The following is a 27,743-nucleotide window of genomic DNA, read 5'->3' on the forward strand; positions in this document are numbered from 1 at the left end:
GACGCTTAACGACTGAGCCACCCAGGTGCCCCTGTATTTTTCATTTTAATGTAGCTAACTCTATTATTTATTTTCCCTTTATGGTTAGTGTTTCTAGTATCTTTTTAAAGAAATCCTTCCCTACTCCAAAGTCATGAGGATATATACCTTTATTATTTTCTAAAATTTTAGTTTTAGAACTAACTGTATGTCTGTAATGTATGTGTGCAATCCACCTGGAATTAAGTTTTTACATAATATGAGTAGGGAACCAGTTTCATCTTTTCCTCATAGATATAACCAATTATCCCAGCATAAAAAGCTTTTGTTTCCCTATTGCTATGCAGTGCAAACTCTGTCATATATCAGGTAATCATATATGTTGGTTTCTCTTTCTAGAATTTCTTTTCTGTTTTGTTCTCTCTGTGTATCGTTATCTTTTTTTTTTTTTTAAGATTTTATTTATTTATTTGACAGAGACAGAGACAGCGAGAGCAGGAACACAAGCAGTGGGAGGGGGAGAGGGAGAAGCAGGCTTCCCGCAGAGCAGGGAGCCCGATGTGGGGCTCCATCCCAGGACCCCGGGATCATGACCTGGGCTGAAGGCAGACGCTTAACGACTGAGCCACCCAGGCGCCCTGTGTATCGTTATCTTAATCACTATAGGTCTGTTTTAAGTCTGATAAGCTTACCTGATAGGACAGTTTCTCCCCTTACTATTCTTGTGTGGGAGTGCTTGGCTATTCTGGGCCCTATGTACTTCTATATAAATTTTAGAGCCAGTGCATCAAATCTGTTTGTTTTCTTTTGTCAAATCTGTCTTTAAAAATAATGTATGACAATGGAATACTAGTCAGCCATCAAAAAAATGAAATCTTGCCATCTGCAATGATGTGGATGGAACCAGAGTGTATTATGCTAAGTGAAGTAAGTCAATCAGAGAAAGACAATTATCATATGATCTCACTCATATGCGGAATTTAGGAAACAAAACAGAGGATCATAGGGGAGGAGAGGAAAAAATAAAACAAGACGAAATCAGAAAGGGAGACAAATCATAAGAGACTCTTAAGCATAGGAAACAAACTGAGGGCTGCTGAAGGGGAGAGGGGTAGGGTAGGGGGAAGGGGTAACAGTGATGGACATTAAGGGGGGGCACGTGATGTAATGAGCCCTGGTATTATATAAGACTGATGAATCACTGACTCTACCTCTGAAACCAATAATATATTATATGTTAATTAATTGAATTTAAATTTAAAAAATGTTAATTGGAAAAAAAATAAATAAAAATAGTGTATGATTCCACTTATATGAGGTACTTAGAATAGTCAAAATCATAAAATACAAGAAATATAATGGTGGTTGTCTGGGGTTGGGGGAGGGGAGAATGGGGAGTTATTGTTTGAATCAGTATAATGTTTGAGTTTTACAAGATGTAGAGAGTTTTGGGGGTTGATAGAGGTGATGGCTGCACAAAAATATGAATGTGCTTAACATCACTGAACTCTACACTTAAAAATGGTTAAGATGGTAAATTTTATGTTACTTGTATTTTAACACAATAAAAAAAGTGTGTTTCAAATTGGGATTATGTTAAATCTATAAATCAGTTTGGGGATAATCATCTTTACATTGATTCTTCTAATTCATGAACATGATATATCTCTTCATTTACTTAGATATTCCTTAGTTTAAAATTTTATCTAAATGAAGTTTATAAATTTTATCTGCCAGAGGTCTTGTACAATCTTTGATTGGACTTATTTCTAGGTAGAGTCTTTTTTAAAATTCTATTTTAAGTGGTACCTTTTTAGAAATTTTTATTTTCTCTTTGTTGCTAGATAAGGATTGCATTAAAATTCAAATTATACCAGAGCCAGGTATCCAAACTAATACATGAAAAAATATAGAAGTGTTAAAGTACAAATTTTATCCCCCAAAATTACATGGATTATTTGGGTGGTAGAATTAGAAATAGATAATAGGAAAATTATGCCTTGTTTCATTAAGTGGGCTTTAATAAATGACAGTGCTATTGATTTATAATAACACTTATGGGGCAAACTAATCTTAATGAATAGTATAAAATCAGACATAATAGTTGAATTTCTGATAATACAGAATGCTACTGAATATTGTATTATGGTTCTAGGCTATTAGCATCACTAAACCTTCTGATATGTGTCTCTTTTATTTAACTCAGGTGAAAAGGATTCGATGATTTTTGACTGTACTGAATGCTATGATCCCGTTACTAAACAGTGGACAACTGTAGCTTCAATGAATCACCCCCGCTGTGGCTTGGGAGTGTGTGTGTGTTATGGGGCTATCTATGCTTTGGGTAATTATGCTTTTTGGTTTAAGGATATCTAGTATTATTTAAATTCTTAGATTCTAATTACTTTAGACATTTTCCTTCCCTCCCATAAGAAACTTTTTTTTTTTTTAATAGAGATACAGCGAGAGAGGGAACACAAGCAGGGTGGGTGGGAGAGGGAGAAGCAGGCTTCCCTCTGAGCAGGGAGCCCGATGCGGGGCTCGATCCCAGGACCCTGGGATCATGACCTGAGCCAAAGGCAGATGCTCAACGACTGAGCCACCCAGGCGCCCCAAGAAACTTGTATTTTTTCAGCTTTATAAATTTTTATTTTCAAGATTGAATTACTTGGGGAATATTGTCAAGTATGGAGCTTTTAGAAGGAGATGGAGATAAAATGTAGATAAGATGTCCAGTGAAGTACTTTAGCTAACTAGTTAAATCTCATGATTAGGATAGCCATTCTGAATATGCAGAAGTTGTTTCAAAAGGTAGTTTTGCAAAATACCTTATTTCCTAAGCAATATGATGAACTTTTGTTTTTATTTTGTTTTGTTTTAAATCTCTGATGAAAACTAGGCAGAGAGTTAAGATCCAAGTTTTATAGTCAGATTCTAACTTTTTGTATGATCTTGGACAAATAACCCTCTGGTCCATGTGATAATCATTCAGAATATAAAGTTGCCAGATTAGATGTTTTCTAAGGTATTTTTCAAAGATAAGACTCCTTTATCCAGAATTGACATTTTTCTATTTGGTTACAGGTGGATGGGTTGGAGCTGAGATAGGGAACACCATTGAACGATTTGATCCTGATGAAAATAAGTGGGAAGTAGTTGGCAACATGGCTATGTCACGCTACTACTTTGGGTGTTGCGAAATGCAAGGTAATTGCTTTCTAAAAAATTTTTCCTGAAAATGTATTTTATTTTATTTTATTGTTTATCTTTTGGGGGAAGGGCAGAGGGAGAGAAGAGAATCCTAAGCAGGCTCCATGCCCAGCATGGAGCCCAACACAGGGCTCAATCTCACAACCCTGAGATCATGACCTGAGCTGAAATCAAAAGTCAGATGCTTAACTGACTGAGTCACCCAGGTGCCCCCCTTTTTTTCCCCTAAAAATATATTTTTTAAAAAAACTAAGCTTGGGGGCGCCTGGGTGGCTCAGTTGGTTAAGCAACTGCCTTTGGCTCAGGTCATGATCCTGGAGTCCCCGGATCAAGTCCCACGTCAGGCTCCCTGCTCAGCAGGGAGTCTGCTTCTCCCTCTGACCCTTACCCCTCTCATGCTCTCTCTCTCAAATAAATAAATAAAATCTTAAAAAAAAAAAAACAGCTAAACTTGAAGCTTTATTTTAACAATACTGTATTTTATGTCTGTTAGTATTGAATGCTTGACACTGACAGTATGGAAGTATTGCTTTTAACATTTTATATGTTTTAACCTCTTATATCTTTATTTCTGTATTGTCAAAATAATATTTTTTTTCCAAAATAAACAAAGCTAGAATTAAAAATTACAGATAGGCACAAATACCTGACTGGCAAAATAAGCATTTGAACCTTCATCCATCTTTGTCACTTTCTCTCCCATACAGTCCTTAGTAAGTATTTCTAAGTAGGAAGAGGATATAAAAAACAATCTGACTGTCTCTTCTTTTGGCATTTTCAGTGTTTTCTTACAGGGTACATTCTGACTCAGTCCACACAGAGTATAATGCTATGACAGATTTGAAAAATGTTGTACTATATATTAGAATGGTGTACAAACATTATTTTAATTGTCTACTATACCCTGAGAAGTAGTTGGCAAGCACTGTCAAGTAGAACCTAATTCTTGGTCCAGAATTGGAGAGCAGATTTATATGTACCTGTAGAGTAGTGAGCAGTGTGCTCATTGTTATAACAACTCAACCTGCTATTCCCACCTCAAGTTCTTTCTGCTTTGTGAATACCTTCTCAGATTTCCATTAGCATTTTAATGTTCAAATTACATGGTACAGACTGTATTCTATTGTGTAATGCTATAGTGTTCTCTAATTGTTTTGTATCTATTATTTTTATCTTCTCATATAAATTAGGTGTTCTGAGACTTAGTTTTCAACATAGGGATGAGGGGCAGTTTCCCTCCTACTAACAAGAAGAGGTTCTCAGAACACAGCTGGGTGTTGGAGAATTCAACTCAACTCTAACACTATGTACCCATACCTGGAGATAGCATCAAATTCCACAGGTTGAAGCTCAGTCCTACAAGATGCTCATCCTCCCCAGGCTCTTACCTGTGCTTCTGATAGACTGGCTATAGATCAGAAGTTCTAATGGTCCCTCCTCTTCAGGTTCAATTAATTTGCTAGGGTGACTCACAGAACTCAGAGAAAATGTTACTACTAAAATGATATAACACAGGAACAGCTAGATGGTAGAGATGCAAAGTTGTTATGAGGAAGGGGCACAGAGTTTTCATGCCCTCTCCAGATATCCACGTATTCACCAACCCAGAAGCTCTCCAAACCCTTTCCTTTTGGATTTTTATGGAGGCTTCACTATACATAGGCATGAGTGGTTAAATCATTGGTCATTGGTGATTGATTCAACCTCTACACCTTCTATCCCCAGAGGTCAGGGGCTGAGACTGAAAGTTCCCACACTCAAATCATAGGTTTGGCTCCTTTGGCAACCACCCCCCATCCTTAAGTGCTTTTCCAAAGTTACCTCATTAGCATAAAAAAAGACAACCCTGATCATTCTTAACACTTTGGAAATTCCAAGGGTTTGGGTTTCTGTGAGCAAGGAATTGTGGATGAAGACCATATATAGATGAGAAATAAATAAATATATATATTTTATAATTTAATTTTTTTAAGACTTTATTTATTTGAGGGGTGGGGAGAGAGAACATGAGCAGGGGGAGGGGCAGAGGGAGAGGGAGAAGCAAACTCCCGCTGAGCAGGGAGCCCCACACAGGGCTGGATCCCAGGACCCTGGGATCATGACCTGAGCCAGAGGCAGACGCATAACGAACTGAGCCACCCAGGCGTCCCCCAATTATGTATTTCTTATAAATCACAGTATTGTATCTTCTAAAATCATAGAGCTAGAGAGGCATCTTGGAGATTATCTATTTCAACCCCTGAAGATCAGGAAGGTTGTGAATTGTCTTTTCCCATAGCTGGTTACTGGCAAAGCTGAAGCTAGAACCCAAGTTCACTGACATTTAGCTCACATTTCTTAAAATGCCATTCTTTATAACTTATAGCTCCTCATTGTAGATTGTCAGAACCATTAGTTTCAAATCAAATTTAATAAGAAACTCACTGTGAATTATATTCTATTGTAATCTAGTAATTGATCCTGAATACCTTAATCTAGCCATATAACTATTCTAATTTGAATTCTCTATATCCATTTGAGCAACAGGTAGGCTGTCACCAAACAAGGCCATATCATTCCCAGTTTAAGTGCATGGCATTTTTTTAGGGGAAAAAAAAATCACTCTCCCTTTCCTTTTTTACCTCATGGTAGCAGTGATTCTGGAACTTGAGATCATCAAGCAGACAATAAGATGGGAAACCTTGTCTGACTGTTTTGTTATAGCATTATAAGTCCTTTGAAAAATAAATGTCACTTAATTTTTTTTAAAGATGTATTTATTTATTTTAGAGAGAGAGCACGTGCATGGGGGTGGGGGAAGGGCAGAAGGAGAGGGAGAGAATCTTAAGCAGACTCCATGCTTAGCGTGGAGCACAACGACACAGGACCCAGAGATCATGACCTGAGCCGAAATCAAGAGTTGGATGCTTAACCAACTGAACTACCCAGGCACCCTTTAAATGCCACTTTATTTATTTATTTATTTTTTAAAGATTTTATTTATTTATTTGACAGAGAGAGAGATAGCGGGAGAGGGAACACAAGCAGGGGGAGTGGGAGAGGGAGAAGCAGGCTCCCTGCTGAGCAAGGAGCCAGAAGTGGGATTTGATCCCAGGACCGGGATCATGACCTGAGCCAAAGGCAGACGCTTAACCATCTGAACCACCCAGGCGCCCCTAAATGCCACTTTAAATTATACCTCTAATTCTTTGTAACATGCTTAAATGTAAGCTATGATATACTAGACAGAAGTCAGTTTTCTCTCTTAAAGGATAATGTGAGCCCTACATTAAAATATGACATCAGCGTAGCAGACATAAATCATAACTATTACTTTTTATAATTATTTATATTCTATTTTCTGTAGCATCTGAACAAAAGTATTATGTTTCCAGGTTTAATTTATGTAATTGGGGGCATCAGCAATGAAGGAATAGAGCTTCGTTCTTTTGAAGTATATGATCCACTTTCTAAGCGTTGGTCTCCACTTCCTCCAATGGGAACCAGGAGAGCATATCTTGGTGTGGCTGCACTCAATGACTGTATCTATTCTGTTGGAGGGTGGAATGAGACACAAGATGCTCTTCATACTGTAGAAAAATATTCCTTCGAAGAGGTAGGTTGGATGATTTCAAATGCTTAATATGCTGTTATTCTTTTAATGCCTATAAGATCTGTAGTGATGTGCATTCTTTTATTCATGATATTAATCATTTGTGGGTTTTTTTTTTTCTTTTCAGAGCACCAACTTTGGTGTCATAGGTTTTTTTCTATTGATTGCCCATCTTCTGTTTCACTGATTTCTGTTTCTATCTTTTTTCTTATTTCTATTTGTTTTTTGTTTAATTTGTACTTTTTTCTAAATTCTTAAAGTAGAAACTTAAATGATTATTTATTTATTTATTTGAAGATTTTATTTATTTGACAGAGAGAGACACAGCGAGAGAGGGAACACAAGCAGGGGGAGTGGGAGAGGGAGAAGCAGGCTTCCTGTGGAGCAGGGAGCCCGATGCGGGGCTTGATCCCAGGACGCTGGGATCATGACCTGAGCCAAAGGCAGACGCTTAACGACTGAGTTACCCAGGCGCCCCTTAAATGATTGATTTTAGACCTTTCTTTTTTTATAATGTAAATGTTTAAAAGTATAAATTATTTTCAAGCACTGCTTTTTTTTTTTTTTAAAGATTTTGTTTATTTATTTGACAGAGACACAGCGAGAGAGGGAATACAAGCAGGGGGAGGGGGAGAGGGAGAGGGAGAAGCAGGCTTCCCGCGGAGCAGGGAGCCCGATGCGGCGCTGAATCCCAGGACAGTGGGATCATGACCTGAACCCAAGGCAGAGGCCTAACGACTGAGCCACCCAGGCGCCACCTTTCAGCACTGCTTTAAGTGCATCCCCCACATTTTGATATGTTGTATTTTATTTATTTATTTATTTGGTTATATTTTAATTAGCATTTATCTTGAAATATCTTCTAATTTCCCTGGTAATTTCTTTTTTGAGCAGTGAGTTGTTAGAAGTATGTTATTTAATTTCCAAATATTTGGGATTTTCCAGATCTTTGTATTACTTATTTCTAATTTAATTCCATTGTGATCAGAGAGCATACTTTGTATGATTTCTGTCTTGGTAAATGGTTCCATGTCTGCCTAAAAGGAATATGTATTCTGCTGTTGTTGAGTGTAGTAGTCTATAAATGTCAGTTAGGTCAAATTGGTTAGTGTTGTTCAAGTCTTCCCTAGTCTTTTTAACTTGTGCAATTGTTTTGTCAATTATTAAGAAAGAAGGGTTGAAATCTTCAAGTGTAATTACGGATTTGTCTGTTTCTCCTTCCATTTTTGTCAGGTTTTACCTCAGAAATGTGGGAGCCAAGGGCAGCCTGCCCCAACATGTGCCACTTTGGCATCTTGATTATTTTATTATTTTATTAAAGATTTATTTATTTATTTGAGAGAAAGAACTTGAGCAGGGGGAGGGACAGTGGGAGAGGGAGAGAAGCCGACTCCCCTCTGACCCAGGAGCCTGCCACAGGGTTCAATCGCAGGAACCTGAGATCATGACCCAAGCTGAAACCAAGAGTCAGATGCTTAACTGACTGAGCCACCCATGCGCCCTTGGCATATTGATTATTTTAAATAAAAGTTACTTAAGAGACAGGCTATGCAAGAAGGACTTTCTGACTCTCCTCTGTCCCCCTAAAAGCAGGAAATAAATCTCTTATTTGAAAGATACTCTCCTTGTACCAGGAGGTTTAAAAAGGCATCTGTATCACCCAGATGGGAAATTTAGAGCCAAGAAGAATGTATAAACAACCCTTGTTACTTTTTTACTAATTTATTATCAGAGCCCAAATTCTCTTTAGAATTCCTTACTAATTAAAGCTCCTAAAGTTAATTTTACTTTTAATTTTACTTTGTCCTGTCAGTTCCCCACAGATTTATTGTCTCTGTATAAAAACCACCGTGGTCACTTCTTTAGGTCTCAATTACATTATTGGGCCTCTGTGTGCAAGTAATAAAACTTTTTTTTCTCTTGTTAATCTGTCTGATGTAAATTTAATTCTTAGTCCAGCTGGAAGGCCTTAAGAGTAAAGGAAGAATTTTTCCTTCCCTGTGCATATTTTGAATCTCTGTTATTAAGTATGTACAGGTTAAGATTATTGTCTTCTTGATGAATTTGGTCCTTTTCATAGTCATGGAATACTTGTCTTTATCTTTGGTAATATTCTTTGTTCCTAAGTCTATTTTGTCTGATATTAATATAGCCACTGATGTAGCCAAGCTATCTTTTGATTATTATTTGCCTGGTACATCTTTTTCTTCCCTTCCACTTTAAATCTATCTACATCTTTATAAGCTGCATCTCTTGTAAGATAACATACAGTTGTAGTCTCTTTTTTTATCGTTTGACAATCTCCAACTTTCAAATGGAGTCTTTAGAGTTTTTACTATTTATATGTAATGTAATTACAGATATGGTTGGTTTTTAGACTCCTGTTTTGCAGTTTTTCTATTTGTACAATTCATTCTTTGATCATTTTCCCCCTCTTTTCTGTCTTTATGTTGATTGTTTTAGTATTCCATTTTATCTCTTTTATTATCCAATTAACTATAACACTTCACCTTTTAGTGGTTACTGTAGGGTTTACATTATGTATTATATATATTTATGCTATACGTATTACTGTATCAAGGTGACCTTCGAATAATATCATATTACTTCACTTTCTTGTTCTTTTTCTTTTTTTAATTTTAAACCATTTTTATTTATTTATTTTTAGCTCTCTTTTTTTTAAGTTTTAAGATTATTTATTTATTTATTAGAGAGAGTGAGTGAGAAAGAGAGTACAAGCAGGGGGAGTGGCAGAGGGAGAAGCAGGCTCCCCAATGAGTAGGGAGCCTGATGCAGGGCTTGATCTCAGGACCTGGGATCATGGCCTGAGCCGAAGGCAGACGCTCACCTGACTGAGCCACCCAGGCACCCCAACAGTCAGTTATATTTAAAATAAATTTTTAAAAATTTTATTATTTTTATTTTTTAAAGATTTTATTTATTTATTTGACAGAGAGAGACACAGCAAGAGAGGGAACACAAGCAGGGGGAGAGGGAGAAGCAGGCTTCCCGCGGAGCAGGGAGCCCGATGCGGGGCTCTATCCCAGGACTCCGGGATCATGACCTGAGCCGAAGGCAGACGCTCAACGACTGAGCCACCCAAGCGCCCCTAAAATAAAATTTTAATGTTCAAGTCTTTTATAATTATGCCTATATTAATCATTCCTAATTCCTAGTTCTTTTTTTTTTTTAAGATTTTATTTGTATTTATTTATTTGTCAGAGACAACAAGAGAGTGCACAAGCAGGGAGAGCAGCAAACAGAGGGAGAAGCAGGCTCCCCGCTGAGCAGGGAGCCCGATGCAGGACTCAAACCCAGAACCCCGGGAGCTGAAGGCAGATGCTTAACCAACTGAGCCACCCAGGCGTCCGAATCATTCCCAGTTCTATTCTTTTGTGTAGAACTAAGTTTCTGTCTCATAACATTTTCTCTTAGCATGAAGAACTTCCTTTAGTATTTTTTTTAAGTGCTGGTCTGCTGGCATTTATTCTCTTAGTGTTCATTTTCTTTCTTTTTTTTTTTTTTAATATTTTATTTATTTGTCAGAGAGAGAGAGAGACAGAGAACATAAGCAGGGGGAGCAGCAGAGGGAGAAGCAGACTCCCCACTGAGCAGGGAGCCTGATGCAGGACTCGATCCCAGGACCCTGGGATCATGACCTGAGCTGAAGGCAGAAGCTTAACCAACTGAGCCACCCAGGCATCCCTTATTGCACTATTTCTGATGGGAAGTCAGTAGTCATTCTTATCCTTGTTCCCTTGTATGTAATGTGTCTTTTTTCCTTTGGAGGCTTTTACAGTTTTCTCTTTATCATGGGTTTCCAGTAATTTGATTATGGTGTGTCTTTTTGGAGTTTTGTGCTTAACCTGTTTAGAATTCATTGAACTCCTTGAATCTGTGGGATTATAGCTTCCATCAGAGTAAATGTTTTCAGCCATATTTCCTCAGATATTCTCCTGCTCTTTTTCTGAGACTCCAATAACATGCATGTAAGACCACTTTAATATTGTCCCACAGGGCACTGAGGCTCTGTTAATTTTTTTTTCTCTCTGTGCTTCAGTTCATTTTTGTTTTACAGCTTCATTGAGATATACTTAATAAAAATTGTGTAGATTTAAGGTGTATAATGTGATGTTTTGATATATATTGTGAAATAATTACCAAATCAAGCTAATTAACATATTCATCACCTTATAGTTTCCTTTTCCTTTTTTTCCCATTTAACTGAAGTCTTTATTAGCCATTCTAATTTTTAAAAAAATTCCAGTGTAGTTAAACATACGGTATTGTGTTAGTTTCAGATTCTCTTTTCCTTTTTTCGTGTGTGGTGAGAGTTGCTTTCTTACCAAATTTCAGGTATACGATATAGTATTAGGAATTATAGTTACCGTGTTGTATATTAGATCTCTAGAACTTACTCATCCTGCCAAACTGAAATTCTGTTCACTGTGCTTCAATTTGGATGGTTTTCTTGCTGTGTTTTCAAGTTCATTAATCAACATTGTCTCACTTCCAGTTTGCAGTGTCTAATTACATTTAGGGAATTTTTCACTTCAGATATTATATTTTTTAGCTCTAAAAGATCTTTTTTGGTTGTTGTTTTTAATGTCTTCCATTTCTCTCATCATGTTCATGTTTTCCTTTAGATCCTTGAACATATTTATATATCTGTTTTTAAGTCCTTGTCTGCTGATTTCATTATCACCATCACTTTTGGACCTGTATCTGTTGAACTTTTTCTTCCTGTTTGAGTCACCTTCTTCCTGCTTTTCCACATTTCTAGTAACTTCTGATTGGATGGTGGACACTGTGAATGTTATTTTGCCGAGTGTTTGGATTTTATTTTCTTCTTTTAGGAAGTATTGAGTTTACTTTTGGTAAGCAGCTAAATTATTTGCAAATCAGACTGATTCTTTTGAGACATATTCTTAAGCTTTGTAGGGAAGAGTAGTAGAGAGTAGTCTTTCCTTTAGGTCTCCTACTAAATAAAGAATGACCCTTCTTGAGTCTCTACTGAATGTCCTAGCTGTTCAGCAAGGTGTCTTTATTTTGGATAGTCAAAACTAGAATGTCATCCAGCTCTGCGTGAGCTCTGGGTATTGTTCAGCTTACAACTCCTATAATGGAAAACAGTTTCTCTAGGCACAATACTTTTGACACCAAATGTGTGGGTTTTCCATACTGAGCTGTTTTCCAGTTCTCTATGGTCACTAACTAGGTACCCTCAAGTCAATTCATTTCTGACCCTAACAACCCCACAGGTTAAGAGCTCAGTTTCTCTCTTTTTTTAAAAAAAAATATTTTATTTATTTATTTGACACAGAGAGAGACAGTGAGAGAGGGAACACAAGCAGGGGGAGTGGAAGAGGGAGAAGCAGGCTCCTGGCTGAGCAGGGAGCCTGATGCGGGGCTGGGATCATGACTTGAGCTGAAGGCAGACGCTTAACGACTGAGCCACCCAGGCGCCCCAGGAGGTCAGTTTAAAAAGATTGCCCCTCACTTTACATACCAGTTTCAAGTAGTGGGTCCTCAGGTTGACCACTGACTTATTTACACTTCTCTGACTTGGCTACAAATTGGGGGTTCCCATAATCCTTTCCTCAGGTTCAATAATTTGTTCTAATGGCTTACAGAACTCAGGGAAACACTGTATGTACTATTAGTGGTCTATTATAAAGGATACAAATGGATAACCAGATAAAGAAGTATGTAGAGCAGGGTCCAGAAGGGTCTTGAATGTAGGAGTGTCTGTAGAATTTGGGGTGTGACACCCTCCTGACACATGGATGTGTTCACCAACTTGGAAGCTCTCTGAACACCATAGTATAGAGATTTTATGGAGGCTTCAACATGTAGGCATAATTGATTATTAATTCAACCCCCAACCCTTCTCCCCTCCCCAAATGATAGGGGGTGGGGCTAAAAGTTCCAAGCTTCTAATTCTGGCTTGGTCTTTCTGGTAACCAGCCCCCATTTCTGAAGCTATTTAAGGAGTCCACCAAGAGTTGCCTCATTAGGACAAAAGACACTTCTATCATCCAGGGAATTCCTAGGGATTTAGGAGTTCTGTGTCAGGAACTGGGGCCAGAGGCCAAATGTATACTTCTTGTTATATCATATCCTCCTATGAGTTGTTCTTTGCCTGTTTCTCATGGAGTTTTACTTTATGCATTGCACAGATTAGTGGCATTCAGCTAAAGACACAAGGGGATCTTTGGCGGTCTTGCTTGCAAATCTTGGCTGCTTCAACCTCTCTAAACTCTGATCTCTGTCTCCTAAATCAGATTACTGTCATGCTGTGCTTGGGAATTCCCTTCCCTGTGGTGTTCAGAAAGCCCCACCAGACAGAAAGCCTAGACAACCATGAAGCTCACCTTCTTTGTTTCTATTTCTGAGTGATCATAGTTTTTCACTGTTGTCTGGGAACTTTTGTTTCTTAGGTTTTGTCTACTTTTCTAGGTCATTTTGACATGCTACCATCATTCATTGAGCATGTCTTTACTTTTTAGCATAATAAAATATTTCAAGCTCATTTTTTACTTTCTCTGCTCTAGCCCTGAAATCAGCCATTTCTCTAAGAAGCTCCACTTCCTCCTAGTGAAGGATAGTATTTAGAAACCAAGGTCTAGGCACTCAGCCTACCCATGGCTACTGGAATATTGCTGCTTCTAGGCACTCTCAGTAAACAGAGCTAGGAATACTTGTACCTATATACATGTATGTATTCACATACATATTCATTTGTAAGTATTTCTTAACATTGTAAGTCTTATATGTTATAAAACCACGAGTTTATAATGATAACTCAAATTCCAGTGCAGTATCTCAGATTCTTTCAGGCTTTCCCCATTTCCATGTTTGTAAATACTTTCTCCGTTAGTTAAAAACTTGGCTCCTAGTATTCTCCCTATAGTTCACCCTTGAACAACATGTTTTGAACTGTGTGGGTCCACTTATACATGGATTTTTTTTCAATAAATACAGTATAGCACTGTAAATGTATCTTCTCTTCCTTATGATTTTCTTAATAACATTTTCTTTTCTGTAGCTTACTTTATTGTAAGAATATAGTACATAATACATACACAAAATATGTGTTAATTGACTATGTTATAGGTAAGGCTTTTTGGTCAACAATGGGATATTAATGGAGTGCCTGGGTGACTCATTCAGGTACGCATCCAACTCTTGATTTTGGTTCAGGTCATGATCTCCAGGGTGTGAGATTGAGCCCCACATCAGGCTCCACACTAGGTGTGGAGCCTGCTTAAGATTCTCTCTCTCCCTCTGCCCTTCTCTCCCTTTCTCCCCGTCTCTAAAAAAAAAAAAAAGCAAACAAAACAAAAAAATCCCAGTAGGCTATTAGTAGTCAAGTTTTTGGGGAGTCAAAAGTTTTACATGGATTTTCTTTTTTTTTGGTTTATTTTTAAATTTATTTATTTTTATTTAAATTCAATTAACATACAATGTATTATTGGTTTCAAAGGTAGAGATCAGTGATTCATCAGTCTTATATAATACCCAGTGCCCATTATATCACATGCCCTCCTTAATGTCCATCACCCAGTTACCCAATCCTGTACCCATCTCCCCTCCAGCAACCCTCAGTTTGTTTCCTATGCTTAAGAGTCTCTTATGGTTTGTCTCCCTCTCTAATTTCATCTTGTACCACATCTTCTTCTTCTTCTTCTTCTTTTTTTTAAGATTAAACCAGCTATAGGTATTTTTGTGAATATCTCTGTCTTTTAAAATATGAGTATTTTGGGGGCACCTGGGTGGCTCAGTTAAGTGTCTGACTCTTGATTTCAGCTCAGGTCATGATATCAGGGTCATGAGATCTAGCCCTGTGTTGGGCAGCGTGCTGGGCATGGAGCCTGCTTGGGATTCTCTCTCTCCCTCTGCCCCTCCCCCTGCTCGTGTGCTCGCTCTCTCTCCAAATAAATAAATAAGTAAAATATGAGTTTTTTCAGCTGTGCCAACTTGTCATAGATTCTGTAATTTCAGATTTCCTTTAAGAAATGTCTGTTCATGTCTTCTACCCATTTTTTAATTGGGTGATGATAAATTATGATTATTTTGGTATTGAATTGTAACAGTCAGTACTTTATATATTTTGGATACCAACCCTTTTATCAGATATGTCATTTGCAAATATCTTCTCCCAATCAGTAGGTTATCTTTTAGTTTTGTTGATTGTTTTCTTTGCTGTGCAGAAAGAAGCTTTTTATTTTGATGTAATCCCAAGTTTATTTTTGCTTTTATTTTTTTCTTGCCTCAGGAGACATATCTAGGAAAATGTTGCTACAACCAATGTCAGAGAAATTGCTGCCTGTACTCTCTTCTAGGATTTTTATATCAGGTCTCACATTTAGATCCTTATCCATTTTTAGCTTATTTTTGTATATGGTGTAAGAAAGTGGTCCAGTTTCATTCTTTTGCATGTAGCTGTCCAGTTTTCCCAACACCATTTGTGGAAATATTCTTGTTTTATAAAATAACCTCTTAACCTGGAAAGATCATTCTTACAAAAATAGGTTTCCAACTCCTGGTCTATACTACCTTTCTGAAAATATGTTTCGCAAATTATTGATTCCACTGGATGGTCTTTGAAAAAAAGGATTCCATGGTCAATAACTTGGCAAGTGTGATAGCATATCATTCTCTTGGAGATTTATAAGGGTCATTAGCATATTAAAGCCTTTTAAAAGCCCTTCTGTGTATAAGCTTTTTTCTCCTTGGAGCTTTGTGGGTTTGTGTTGTTGCATTACCTATGTGTATTCCATAGAACAGTTTCACAGAATGCCTTCCTATATAGGTTTTCTAGATTATCTCCTGATCATGATTTATAGTTAATCACAGACATGTTTTTCAATTGTTTTCCTCTAAATTCGCTACTTTGTCTATACCTGCTCAAACATTCCCTTGAAAATGTCCTATATATATTTATATGACTGGACTCTCAGTTTGAAATTTAAATATGTAAAAAGAGCTAGAGTATTTAATTTCTCAGCAGTTTTCTCTATTGTCATTTTATGATTCTGCTAACTTTTTTTTTTCCCCCCCTCTTAACCAGGAAAAGTGGGTTGAAGTTGCCTCAATGAAAGTGCCTAGAGCAGGCATGTGTGTTGTGGCAGTCAATGGGCTTCTGTATGTTTCTGGAGGTCGATCTTCCAGCCATGATTTCTTGGCTCCAGGTACCTTGGACTCAGTTGAAGTTTATAACCCTCATTCAGATACATGGACAGAAATTGGTAACATGATCACCAGTCGTTGTGAAGGAGGTGTTGCTGTACTATGAAATATAAACCATAAGGGAGCACAAGAAACATTTTGAAAATATAGGATCTGACTCTGTAAATCACACATGTATTTGGTGATAGGATCCTCTGATTCTATTGAGTTTTCCATATATTTGGTAGATAAATGACTAAAGAATGATTTTTCTAAGAATTTGTGTAGGGAGAGATATGGAATATATCCTAAATTAATAAAGAACTCACACAAATTTGCCAAGCTTACCAATAGGAATGCTGTTTATGCTCTGGAATTCTCCTCTTGGGGGTAGAGTCCTATTTGTAAAAATGATTTGCTAGAAGCTTCTTGGCAAATAGCCCCATTAGCTGCTTCTCCAGTGTCAGCCAAGCTGTAACACGACCCTTATGTGATGTAAGAATATCAATGAGACAGTTTAAAGATGTCTGTACATTCATGATTCAGTCTACGGCGCAATTTTCCATGGCCACAGTTGAACCTACAGAGAAAGCCAGTGAAACAACTCCCTACTTTTATTTGTTGCCAGGAGTTTTCACTAGCCCCAAACTTCTTATTGGCAGCAGGTACACTGGGAGGGACATGTGGGAAATATCTAGCTATCTCTATAGATGTTTATATAGATAGATAAGTTTTTGCCTGTTGATAACAGGATTAAAAAAGCTTTTGCTCTCTTACATTTTTTGTCTTAATGCTGAAAATGCAAGTGAGGAATTACTGGAGGTTCTTAGTGACAGTCCTTTAGTGCAATTGGATGATACAATGGATGACAGAGCCCAGTGAGAGATATGTACCTCTTAAGTTTCTTTCCTATTTTCTAAATAGTTATCAAAAATATCTGCTTGGCTTTGGGAAGAGGGAATTTTATTAGACTATCAAGCTTTGTGAAGCTTACTTGTACTTGGGCAATCCTAAGTATGAACTTAGTACAAAGCCTACTGTCTGGTTTGGAGAAGGTGGAATTGTAGGTACCTATGAAGCTTTTTATAGACATTGACAAAAGTGTTAAGGTGAAAGTCCTCTGATCCAAAACTGCTTCTCAGAACTTTTCATTTTTCCCGAGAAACTTTTTTTTTCTTAAGATTTTATTAATTTGACAGAGAGAGACAGCGAGAGAGGGAACACAAGCAAGGGGAGTGGGAGAGGGAGAAGCAGGCTTCCCGCCGAGCAGGGAGCCCGATGTGGGGCTCGATCCCAGGACGCTGGGATCATAACCTGAGCCAAAGGCAGACGCTTAACGACTGAGCCACCCAGGCCCCCTACCCCCCTGCCCAAGAAACATTCTAAAGAATTGTTCTCTGTCTGGTTCTGAGAGGAACATTCTTTGTGTACCTGATCACTTTTAGTTATTTCTACCAGTTGCTTGGAGCCATACATATATTAAAGGTCTTACATACATTTAGGTTTATCTAATGATTCCAGGATTTGATTTGTATATTCCTGATTTCCCCTTTTCCTTTTTTTTTTTTTTTTTTAAGACTTTAAACAATCTCTACACCCAGTGTAGGGCTTGAACTCAACCCTGAGATCAAGAGCCAGCAAGGCACCCAATTTCTCCCTTTTCTTTCTTAAAGTCCTTCAGTGTATTATTACAGTGTATCAGCAGCTTATTTAGATAGAAAATCTTTGTCGGTAAGCATTAAAGACTCAGGTAGCCCTCATATCTAAAATATTTGCATTGGCCCACAAGGATACTTTGTTTCATAACTTAACCATATGCATGTATTAAGAAAAGCTTATATAGTATAGATAGAAAGCTCTGTGTCTCCTTTGGGGTATCCTAAAAGTCTAAAGGGTCATAGGTGACTGGTGAGATCTATAATATGTCAAGGAATGACATAATTTGTAGATTATTTAAACTCCATGTGCCTTTAATATTTCTCTACAGAGAATCTGCATTCTGGTTCAAAAGAGATTTACAAAATACTCCTATAATTTAATTCTCATTATTGCCTGGTGCCAACCTGAATTGGCACTGTGAAGGGAGGCATTTTGTACTGCTGTGGCAGAAACATTCAAGACAATCTGTGTTTGGGCTTAATGGATCTAGACAATCCCTGTAAATAGATAATTATAAAAATGCATATTATTATATTATCTTCTAGGTAATGACATGGTCTTAAAAATAATGTACTAATAAAGTATGTTGATTTTTGCTTATTCTTGTATTACTCATTAACTTAGTTTATTAGCAGTGTTCCTAGATTACCCAACTGTAATAGGATTGCCCAAGTTTTTTTACTGTTTTGTTTTTACTTTAGGGACCTGCACATTTAGTTCTTACATTTAAATCTGTTTCCTGAGCGGCTATTAATGTGATCTTCCTCCAAAATATTTGACAATCTAATATAGTTCTAAACGTCCTGTCCAATGGACTTAAAAGGCAGATGTACTTTTTTTTTTAAAAGATTTTATTTATTTTGCAACAGAGAGAGAGGTAGCGAGAGGGGGAACACAAGCAGGGGGAATGGGAGAGGGAGAAGCAGGCTTCCTGTGGAGCAGGGAGCCCAATGTGGGGCTCGATCCCAGGACTCTGGGATCATGACCTGAGCCGAAGGCAGATGCTTAACGACTGAGCCACCCAGGAGCCCCTGGGCAGATGTACTTTAAAATCAGTTTTTTTTTAAAAGAATCATACACTGTAATTAACTTACAAAGTGCATTTACCTGCATTTGTGTAGTGAAATTGGGCAAGTAGCTTAAAAGTTATTTGCCCCATTCTTTTTTTTTTTTTTTTAAAGATTTTATTTATTTGACAGAGAGACAGCGAGAGAGGGAACACAAGCAGGGGGAGCAGCAGAGGGAGAGGGAGAAGCAGGCTTCCCGCGGAGCAGGGAGCCCAGTGCGGGACTCAATCCCAGGACCCTGGGATCATGACCTGAGCCAAAGGCAGACACTTAACGACTGAGCCACCCAGGCGCCCCTAGTTGCCCCTATTCTGAAAGATGATGAATTTGAGATAAGAGAAGTTTTAACTTTGTGTAGTCCTCATGCAGTTTAGAAGCAAAGACGTTTCCTCACCAAAACACTATGAGTAGAATTGGGAAAGATCTTCTGAAGAGGATAAGCTTTTCTTCCTTCAATATCAGGCTCTAGTAAACTATTCTTTGCATTCATAAAGAAGGATTGTATGGTGGTTTCAGCTATGGGCTTTCATTGGTAAGCTTCTTAATGCTCAGAACAAGGTCTAGCTCTGTGGTGGTGTGCTTGTTTGCTAGGGCTGCTGTAACAAAGTACCACAGAAATTTAAATGGAATTTATCGTCTCATAGTTTTGGAAGCTGGAAGTCTAAAATCAAGGTGTTGGTAGTTGGTTCCTTCTGAGTGCTAAAAGGAAGGCACCTATTCCAGGCTTCTCTCCTTGGAATGTAGATGGCTACTTTCATGTATACGTGGCATTTTCCCTGTATGCATGTTTATCTCTAATTTCCCTTGTTATAAGAATACCAGTAATATTACATTGCAGCCTACCCTTAGGATCTCATTTTAGCACTATAACCTCTGTAAAGACCTGTCTTCAAATAAGGTCACATTCTGAGATACTGGGACAAGGACTTCAACACACAATTCAGCTTATGAAATTCAAGTTAACTGATATTTGAATACCTGTATTATACAAAGATAATATATATCAGGTGATACCATTTACTGATTTATATTCTTATGCCATTTAAAATGTTTTTTTCCTTTTCTATAAGACTAAGAATCTCAAGAGACGAAGTTTTCAAGTTAGAGTCTAAGGTGTTGCTTTTGCTTGTTTTAAAAAAGCTTCTCTGGGGGCACCTGGGTGGCCCAGATGGTTAAGCATCTGCCTTTGGATCAGGTCATGATCCCAGGGTCCTGGAATCGAGCCCCACATCGGGGCCCTGGCTCAGTGGGGAGCCTGTTTCTCCCTCTCCCTCTGCCTCTCCCCTTCCTCATGTGCTCGCTCTCTCTCTCTATCTCTGTGTCTCAAATGAATAAGTAAAATCTTTACCAAAAAAAAAGCTTCTCTTTGAGTTAATGTGTAAAACTAGATAGCCTCACTTGTAAGAACATCAAGATGGCTCCAGCTTGACTTTTCCTAATTTATACATACTAGTGACTTTATTCTTTAAAAATTTTTTTGACTAGTTGGTGTTCTGTGGAGATGGAGTTGTGTCTATAAAAACTGGAAAGTATGTTCAGCTTTTCTTTGAACATGGCTTCCCCTCATGACACTGCTCCCTACTGACTTTAGAGCCACAGATCCTTCCAGCTCATATAACTAGATTATACCAGATGAAATGAGCTTGGAAATGCAATTCCCAGGGCAACTGCAATGAAAACTCCACATTGGAACCACCTATTATTTTCAGACACTAATGGATACAAAGTTTTCCTCTTGTGGGAGAATGTGCCTGTCTTTTTCCAATGATCATAAGGCTCTAACAAAAAGGATTTCCATTTTTATTATTTTACATTCTTCAAAACAAGTAAAACATTAAAATGTATAATTCATAAAGACTAAAAACTGTAATCTAAAGTGAAAATGACTTGTTAGGGATTTTCAAACTATTGTCAGGTAATTCCTATGAAATAAAGAAATGAAAAAAAATCTGTGAAGAAGAAATAAACGTTGATGGAGGAAAAAAGCTGTTAAACAGGAGAAGTATAAAAAAGTGATGCCAAAATACAGCCTTCCAAGGCTTATAGCCAACATGCTAACGTCACCTAGAGAGTAGTTTTGTATTTATTCTACTTGACCAGGTCTCTTGGGTCCTTTCTCTGGATAAATATCTTTAACTAATAATGTGATTATAAATGAAAACAAGGCCACTAAAGTGACTACTATCTTAAGGGCTTTGAACCAATTGGGATAATGTGGCAAGAGAAAAAGTTCAATGTGTAATGCTATCCCCAAACCTATTATTACTGTGACTATAGCTTCACTGAGTCTTTCAGAAATAAGGAAAGCAAACCATGAAAACACAACAGAAGCTGTACTATTAGCTAAATTGAGGAAGTCTGGTTTAGCTGTACTACCTTCTGGCAGAGCAAAACCCCATCTGATCCCTCCCAAGAAAGATAGGAAGCTGGCTCCATAAGCCATCTGAGTAAAAGCTAATAAGGGGATATAAGCCTTTGTCATCACCATGACCAGTGGTGGAGCAACAAAGGGGATTAGTCCTGCCAGAGTTATGTATAATGCTGGCTTTGGGCTATCAAGCAGGTAAGTGATGGTGCTTGCTGGCTTGGCTGGAAGTATTTCTTGCTTCTGCTTCTTAAAGCTGCATGGGGAAGTATGATAGTATTGTGTCTTCCTCATGTACACTAGTAATGAAGAGAAAAACCAAGGCCTTGGAAACAAAGGGGGAAAGTTCTACTGGTGACATGTCTTGAGAGAAAGTGTTTCTATTCTGCTGGCTCCTACTCGGACTGGGAAAGGGTACTTCAGCATCTATAGAGAAAACAATACCAACAGACAAAAACAGATTTTTAAATAACCATGTTAGTTAATCCCAAACTGAAACAATATAAAAACAAACCATCTGCTTTCTATTAGTACGTCAAACTTTGCAGAAAGGTTGGACTACGGGTGCTATTAATGCTAGCTAAGACTAGCAAACAGCTATACAACATGCAAAAGAAACTACTGAAAAGAAACCTAGTGATTATTTTGGCCTACCACTAATTTTATCCCATGAGAGGAATATCTGAAAGAACAGGTAAAGACTGTATCTTTAGTATCTGGCATTTTAAACTGTCTTTTCTATTTATAACGTGCAAAAGCAGCAGCATTAATTACTGTGGGAATGCTGTTTTGTATAAAGTAATCTACCTTCCAATTTAGCTTTAGAGACACTGAATACTTTCCATAGCTCCATTGCTTCCTGTATGTCTTTGCCTAGAATTCTAACATACTACTTTTTTTTTCTTTTTCTTTTTTTTTTTTTTGAGACGGGGAGTGGGGAGGGGCAAAGGGAGAGGGGGAGAGAGAGAATCTCAAGCAGACTCCAAGCCCAGTGTGGAGCCTGATCCCACTACCCTGAGATCAACACCTGAGCTGAAATCATGAGTCAGACGCTTAACTGACTGGCCACCCAGGCGCCCCCTAACATACTACTTTTCTATCTAGGGAAACTATCTTTTGAAATTCAGCATGAAGGTTTCCCCAATCTGAATTAATACTCCTGTAAGTACCTTATGCACACTCGCATCATAATTCTAACAGTGAACTTAAATCATGTGTTGGTCAGGGCGCCTGGTGGCTCTGTGGGTTAAACATCTGCCTTCGGCTCAGGTCATGATCCCAGGGTCCCTGGATCGAGCCTGTTTCTCCCTCTCCCACTCCCCCTGCTTGTGCTCGTGCTCGCTCTCTCTCAGATAAATGAATAAAATCTTAAAAAAAAAAAAAAATCACGTGTTTGTCCGTCTCAGTATACTTGAGAGCCAGGCCAGTAATTTTTTTTTTTTTTTTAAAGATTGTATTTATTTATTTGACAGAGAGATAGCGAGAGCAAGAACACAAGCAGGGGGAGCGGGAGAGGGAGAAGCAGGCTTCCTGCCCCAGGGAGCCCGATGCGGGACTCGATCCCAGGACCCTGGGATCATGACCTGAGCCGAAGGCAGACGCTTAACGACTGAGCCACCCAGGCGCCCGCCAGGCCAGTAATTTTTTTTTTGCCTTAAAACAACAACAACAACAAAAAAAAACACAAAAAAACCCTCCCCAGTGCTTCATGGTACGTGGCCAGAGTAATAACCTTTCCTGCTGATTTTGTGCTTTAGTGAGCAGATTCCAGACTTCAACTAGTTAATAGATGAACAGTAACTCAAAAAGCACTGGATGAAAGAAAAAAAATGAAAGTTATTTAAGAATCTTGGTAACTCCTTAAAATGCTAGGAATTATTCCATCCTGGGGCCTTTTCTTCCTTTTGTTTGGAATGTTATTCCTTGAGCTACTTGCATGGCCAATTCCCTCTCTTCTTACCTCTCTAGTTTTTTTAAAATAGATTTATTTAGGGTGCCTGGATGGCCCAGTTGGTTAAGCGACTACCTCGGCTCATGTGATGATCCTGGAGTCCCAGGATCAAGTCCCGCATCAGGCTCCCTGCTCAGCGGGGAGTCTGCTTCTCCCTCTGACCCTCCCCCCTCTCATACTCTCTCTCTCAAATAAATAAAATCTTTTTAAAAAATAGATTTATTTGTTTATTGGGGGGAGGGGGACAGAATCTTCAAGCAGACTCCTCTGAGGGTGGAGTCCAATGTGGGGCTCAGTCCCAGGACCCTGAGATCATGACCTGAGCCAAAATCAAGAGTCGGATGCTTACCCGACTGAGCTACCAAGGTGCCCCTATTTTTTTTTTTTTTTTTAAGATTTTTTAAGTGATCTCTACATCCAACATGGGGCTTGAACTTACTACCCTGAGATCAAGAGTCAGCACCCCTGGCCCCTCTATTTTTTTTTTTTTTTTTAAGATTTTATTTATTTGAGAGAGCACGAGAGAGAGAGCATGAGCGGGGGGGAGGGACATGGGGAGAGGGAAAAGCAGACTCCCTTCAAAGCAAGGAGCCCCACATCAGGCTGGATCCCAGGACCCTGATATCAGGGCCCCAGCTGAAGACAGATGCTTAACTGACTGGGCCCAGGCACCCTGACCCCTCTATTTTTAAGAGCAATCCTAAGTCTATTGCTGATAGCCCCTATTCCCCTTCCCTGCTTTATAGTTCTCCAGAGGACTTACCACTTGCAGTATTAAATATTGTATACAAATACAAAATACAAATACTTATTTGTATTTTACCCACCCTTTCCCCCATCACCTAAACATATGAGGATAAGATTTGTCTTTTTTTTTTCATTGCTATTGCCCCAGCAAAGCAGTGCCAGCAAGTATTTGCTGAATAAACCAACCTTTGAAGATGCTTGAGAAAACTTCTGGATGAAATGAAGCATACTCGGTCCTACTGAAAGTCTTGCTCAGGAAGATGCCAGGCAGTTCTGATTAATGCATTTTTACAGCTAAGTGGAGGAGCTGAATGAGAAGCATGTTGCTGTGTATAAAACAAGATGTCACTTAATTTTCTTCATTTTATGCATAATTTTTTATAAGTAGGAACTTGAGAATTTTTTCCATATAACATACTTTCCTTTGAAAACAATCATTAATGTTTTCTGGAAATCAGTAATACACTAATAATCCTTTTCTTCTCTGAACCATTCTTTTAGCTTTTGCTAAAAGCTGGTGTAACAGAAAAAGTATTGCCAGAGACAGAAGATCTGTATTTTACAAATACCTCTATAATTCCCCAGCTGTGTGACCTTGGGTAAATTGCTTCCTTGAAGTGTAGTTTTCTCATCTTTATTTTTTTTTAAGATTTTTATTTATTTTGACAGAGAGAGACACAGTGAGAGAGGGAACACAAGCAGGGGGAGTGGGAGAGGGAGAAGCAGGCTCCCCGCTGAGTCGGGAGCCCGATGCGGGGCTCGATCCCAGGACCCTAGGATCATGACCTGAGCCGAAGGCAGACCCTTAACGACTGAGCCACCCAGGTGCCCCTAGATTTCTCATCTTTAAAACTGAAGGTTATAGCTTCTCTGTTCTCTTTTTTCACCTTAGTTATCTATTTTGGGGCTTAGGTGTTTACAGCTCAAAATAATGATGGTAGCAATTAATACAATTTAGCTGTGAACCAAGCACTATAACTAGTGTTTTATATGCATTAACTCATTTATTTGTTTTTAAGATATTATTTTTAAGTTATCTCTACAACCAATGTGGGGCTTGAACTCATAACCCCAACATCAAGAGTCACACGCTCCCAGAGCCAGCCAGGCACCCCTGCATTAACTCATTTAATACAATAACCTCATCAACTTGGTGCTGAGAGACAGTGTAGCCTGTTGGAGTGAAGATTTTGGAGTCTAACAATTTGTGTTGGGATCCTGGCTCCACCACTTACTTATTAGGTATGTGATTTTGTACAACGTCTTTAACTTTGTTATGTTGCAGTTCACTCACTTTTGAAACAATTAAAATAACTGCATAGCTTCGTTGTAAAAATTAAATTAATATATGTAAAGAGCTGCAAACTGTCCCTGACACCAAGTAAGCATTCAAAAAATAATAGCTATGGGGCGCCTGGGGGGCTCAGCCGGTAAGCGTCTGCCTTCGGCTCAGGTCATGATCCCAGGGTCCTGGGATCGAGCCCCGCATCGGGCTCCCTGCTTGGCGGGAAGCCTGCTTCTCCCTCTCCCACTCCCCCTGCTTGTGTTACCTCTCTCACTATCTCTTTCTGTCAATTAAATAAATAAAATCTTAAAAAAAAAAAAAAAAAAACCTCTAACGTAAGCAACCAGTAAGTGGTTGAGAATATGAATCTAGATCTGTCTTACATGAGTTTCATTCTTAACCAGGAGAATGAGGTGTCTAAAAGATCCAAAAACCACATTTGCTACCTAATTAAATATTTTAATGAACTGATTTCTAGGTCACAGCTCTTAGGGCCGGGTAGAGGAATCTGTATACCAGTCAGACTTATCTTGGGCCTCTGAGTACATCTTAGATGGCACCTAACATCCACCTCCTGACTTCCAAACACACATATCTGCAGGGCCCACACACACACTGTTGGTCAAAAGCACCTGCGTAAGGGCTTTCCAGACCACCCCACTTAAAAATCTCAACGCTCTCTTCACATTTGGAACTCTCTACGCACTGTGACCATGTGCTTTCCAACTCATGGGTGTTAAATGGAAAGAGTGATAGCCTGTATCTCGGGGACGGCAACTGGTGAGGAAATGAAGGGCAAAGACCTAAGGGTTAATCCGCTCAATTTAGGTTAAAACGCCCGATACTGCCACTGCCCCAGAGGAATAGTTGCAAACTGCAAGCCTCAGAGCAGACTTCTGAGAAAAGAGCGCGCTGTGGGGCGCCTGGGTGGCTCAGTTGTTAAGCAACTGCCTTCGGCTCGGGTCATAGTCCCAGGGTCCTGGGATCGAGTCCCACATCGGGCTCCCTGCTCCGCGGGAAGCCTGCTTCTCCCTCTCCCACCCCCCGCCCTTGCTTGTGTTCCCTCTCTCACTGCGTCTCTGTCAAATAAATAAAATCTCTAAAAAAAATAAAATTAAAAAAAAAGAGCGCGCTGTGAAAACCCAAGGATCCTCGGGAAACTGCCTGACATTCCCCGCGGCTTTGATTTACTCTCAACCCTTGGTGCCCCCTCCCCCACAATTTGTACACTGTGGCAGCAGCCCTGCTGTTATATATGTAAGTATACTTGCCAGTGTCGAACCGGGGGTTGGAGAGCGGAGTTGCAAGAACAGCCAGGTACTCACGAAAAGGCACTTCCGGCAGGTGGTGGTTGGCAGTCCCCCCCACTTCCTGAGAACAGAAAAAAAAAGAGTCCGGGTGGGGACTCGACCGGCGCTGACTGGTTCCCGGGCAGGGCTTTCCATCTTGAGTCATTCCTTTAATTCTTAAATTCTAGAAGCAGGCTTTTGAGGTATGTAGGGTACCTGAATGGTCCTTGCCTCTCTCTTCCAGGTTTCCCAGCCAGCAGAATCTGGACCTCAGAATTCGGAAAGGTAGGGCACAACTACTGAAACAATCTCAAGTGATGGTGTTGTAGGAAGGGAGGAGAAATTTGGAGTCTAGGCCAAGTAAGACTTGGCCAAATTGCTTGCCATCTCTGGAACTCATAACAGGGTTTCTAGGATCGATGGGGCACATCTTACTCTGTGTTAGGGTCCTAAATTACTAACACTAAGAAAAACAAAACTGTTACTTCCATTAAGAAATAAGAGCACAAAGGGCAGGATTTTCGCTTCCATAAGTGGTGATAACAGTCCTGGGTTTAGGGTTAATCAGAAAAGTTAGATCATTCTTTCTGTCACCCTCTGCTTTAACTTTTATTGTCGGCTCTGTGACCTTGGACAAGTCTCTTTTCTTCTCTGGGCCTCCATTTCATAGTCTATCAAGGACACAGCACCAGACAATTTGAGCGTCGTTGGCCAGTTCCTCCATCCCTCCGGATTCTGGGTTAATGTAGCTTCGTGGTTGTCGGCCATCATATGGCTTAGCGTCCCGTGCAGAATGGGCCCATTGCGAATTCTTCGTAATAGTAACCGCTTCTAATCCCAATAGGCTTTCACTTTTATTTCCTTCTCTGTCCGTCACGGCAGCGCCGCCCCTTCTAGTAGCGCGATACCCAATGAGACTTTAGGTCAGAGAAACAGCTTCTCCGCCCTGGCACGAGAGCAGGCTGCGGACAGAAATCCGCCTTGCGTGGGGCCAGGGGCCTGACGCCAGCGGTCGGGCGGAACTACTACTCCCAGCGGGTAGCGCGTCAGGCCCAGCCGCGCAGGCCTCCAGAGCACGGCGGCGTGGCCCGCTGGGGGCTGGAGTCTTAATGATGTGCGCACGTGAAGGAAGGAAGGAGCAGAAGGTGGGAAGGGTCGGAAAACACGATCCTACGAAGCCGGTTTGCTAGTACTTGTACGGGTAGTTTGGGGACGCGAGCATGCCCAGAAGTGGGGTACGGGAGGGTGAAGGGGCGGGGAAAATGGTACACACATACACACTCACCCACTCATTCACACGCATCCAGGCCCTGTGTTGGGCCAGGAAATAATAAGAGGGGTTCCAAACTCGGCTGGTAGCCCCCTCTGAGGCGGCGCAAGGAAAGGCAGAGCATTCAATTCTGCAGAGGGGTGGAGGCAACTACGCAC

The 27,743-nt window shown here is 39.5% G+C and overlaps 2 protein-coding genes across 9 annotated transcripts in view; one reads left to right on the top strand and one right to left on the bottom strand.

Moving 5' to 3' along the window:
- The window catches only part of IPP (intracisternal A particle-promoted polypeptide), a 73,206-nt gene that overhangs the window by 21,044 nt on the left and 24,419 nt on the right, over positions 1-27,743 (top strand). For 3 of the 8 annotated variants that reach the window (XM_064589232.1, XM_054512890.2, XM_064589228.1), the window contains 4 exons: positions 2,186-2,323; positions 3,064-3,186; positions 6,564-6,784; positions 15,060-15,491. In XM_064589232.1, the coding sequence (XP_064445302.1) occupies positions 2,186-2,323; positions 3,064-3,186; positions 6,564-6,784; positions 15,060-15,287 (710 nt within the window). In that variant the 3' untranslated portion in view covers positions 15,288-15,491. Of the gene's footprint in view, positions 1-2,185; positions 2,324-3,063; positions 3,187-6,563; positions 6,785-8,014; positions 9,680-9,734; positions 9,968-10,003; positions 10,281-15,059; positions 15,492-15,854; positions 18,212-27,743 lie in introns of those variants that run through there. The other 5 variants (XM_064589230.1, XM_064589231.1, XM_045897794.3 and 2 more) reach the window with 5 other exon arrangements.
- Positions 20,465-26,397, bottom strand: TMEM69 (transmembrane protein 69). The gene is given in 3 exon segments (XM_054512895.2): positions 20,465-21,469; positions 23,928-24,067; positions 26,298-26,397. Coding segments are annotated over 2 exon segments (750 nt in total). The 5' UTR covers positions 23,970-24,067; positions 26,298-26,397; the 3' UTR covers positions 20,465-20,761.

This window comes from Mirounga angustirostris, unplaced genomic scaffold (assembly GCF_029215605.1).
Source record: "Mirounga angustirostris isolate CCGP_5_RB_7025 unplaced genomic scaffold, mMirAng1.0.hap1 SCAF_4, whole genome shotgun sequence".
Taxonomy (NCBI): domain Eukaryota; kingdom Metazoa; phylum Chordata; class Mammalia; order Carnivora; family Phocidae; genus Mirounga; species Mirounga angustirostris.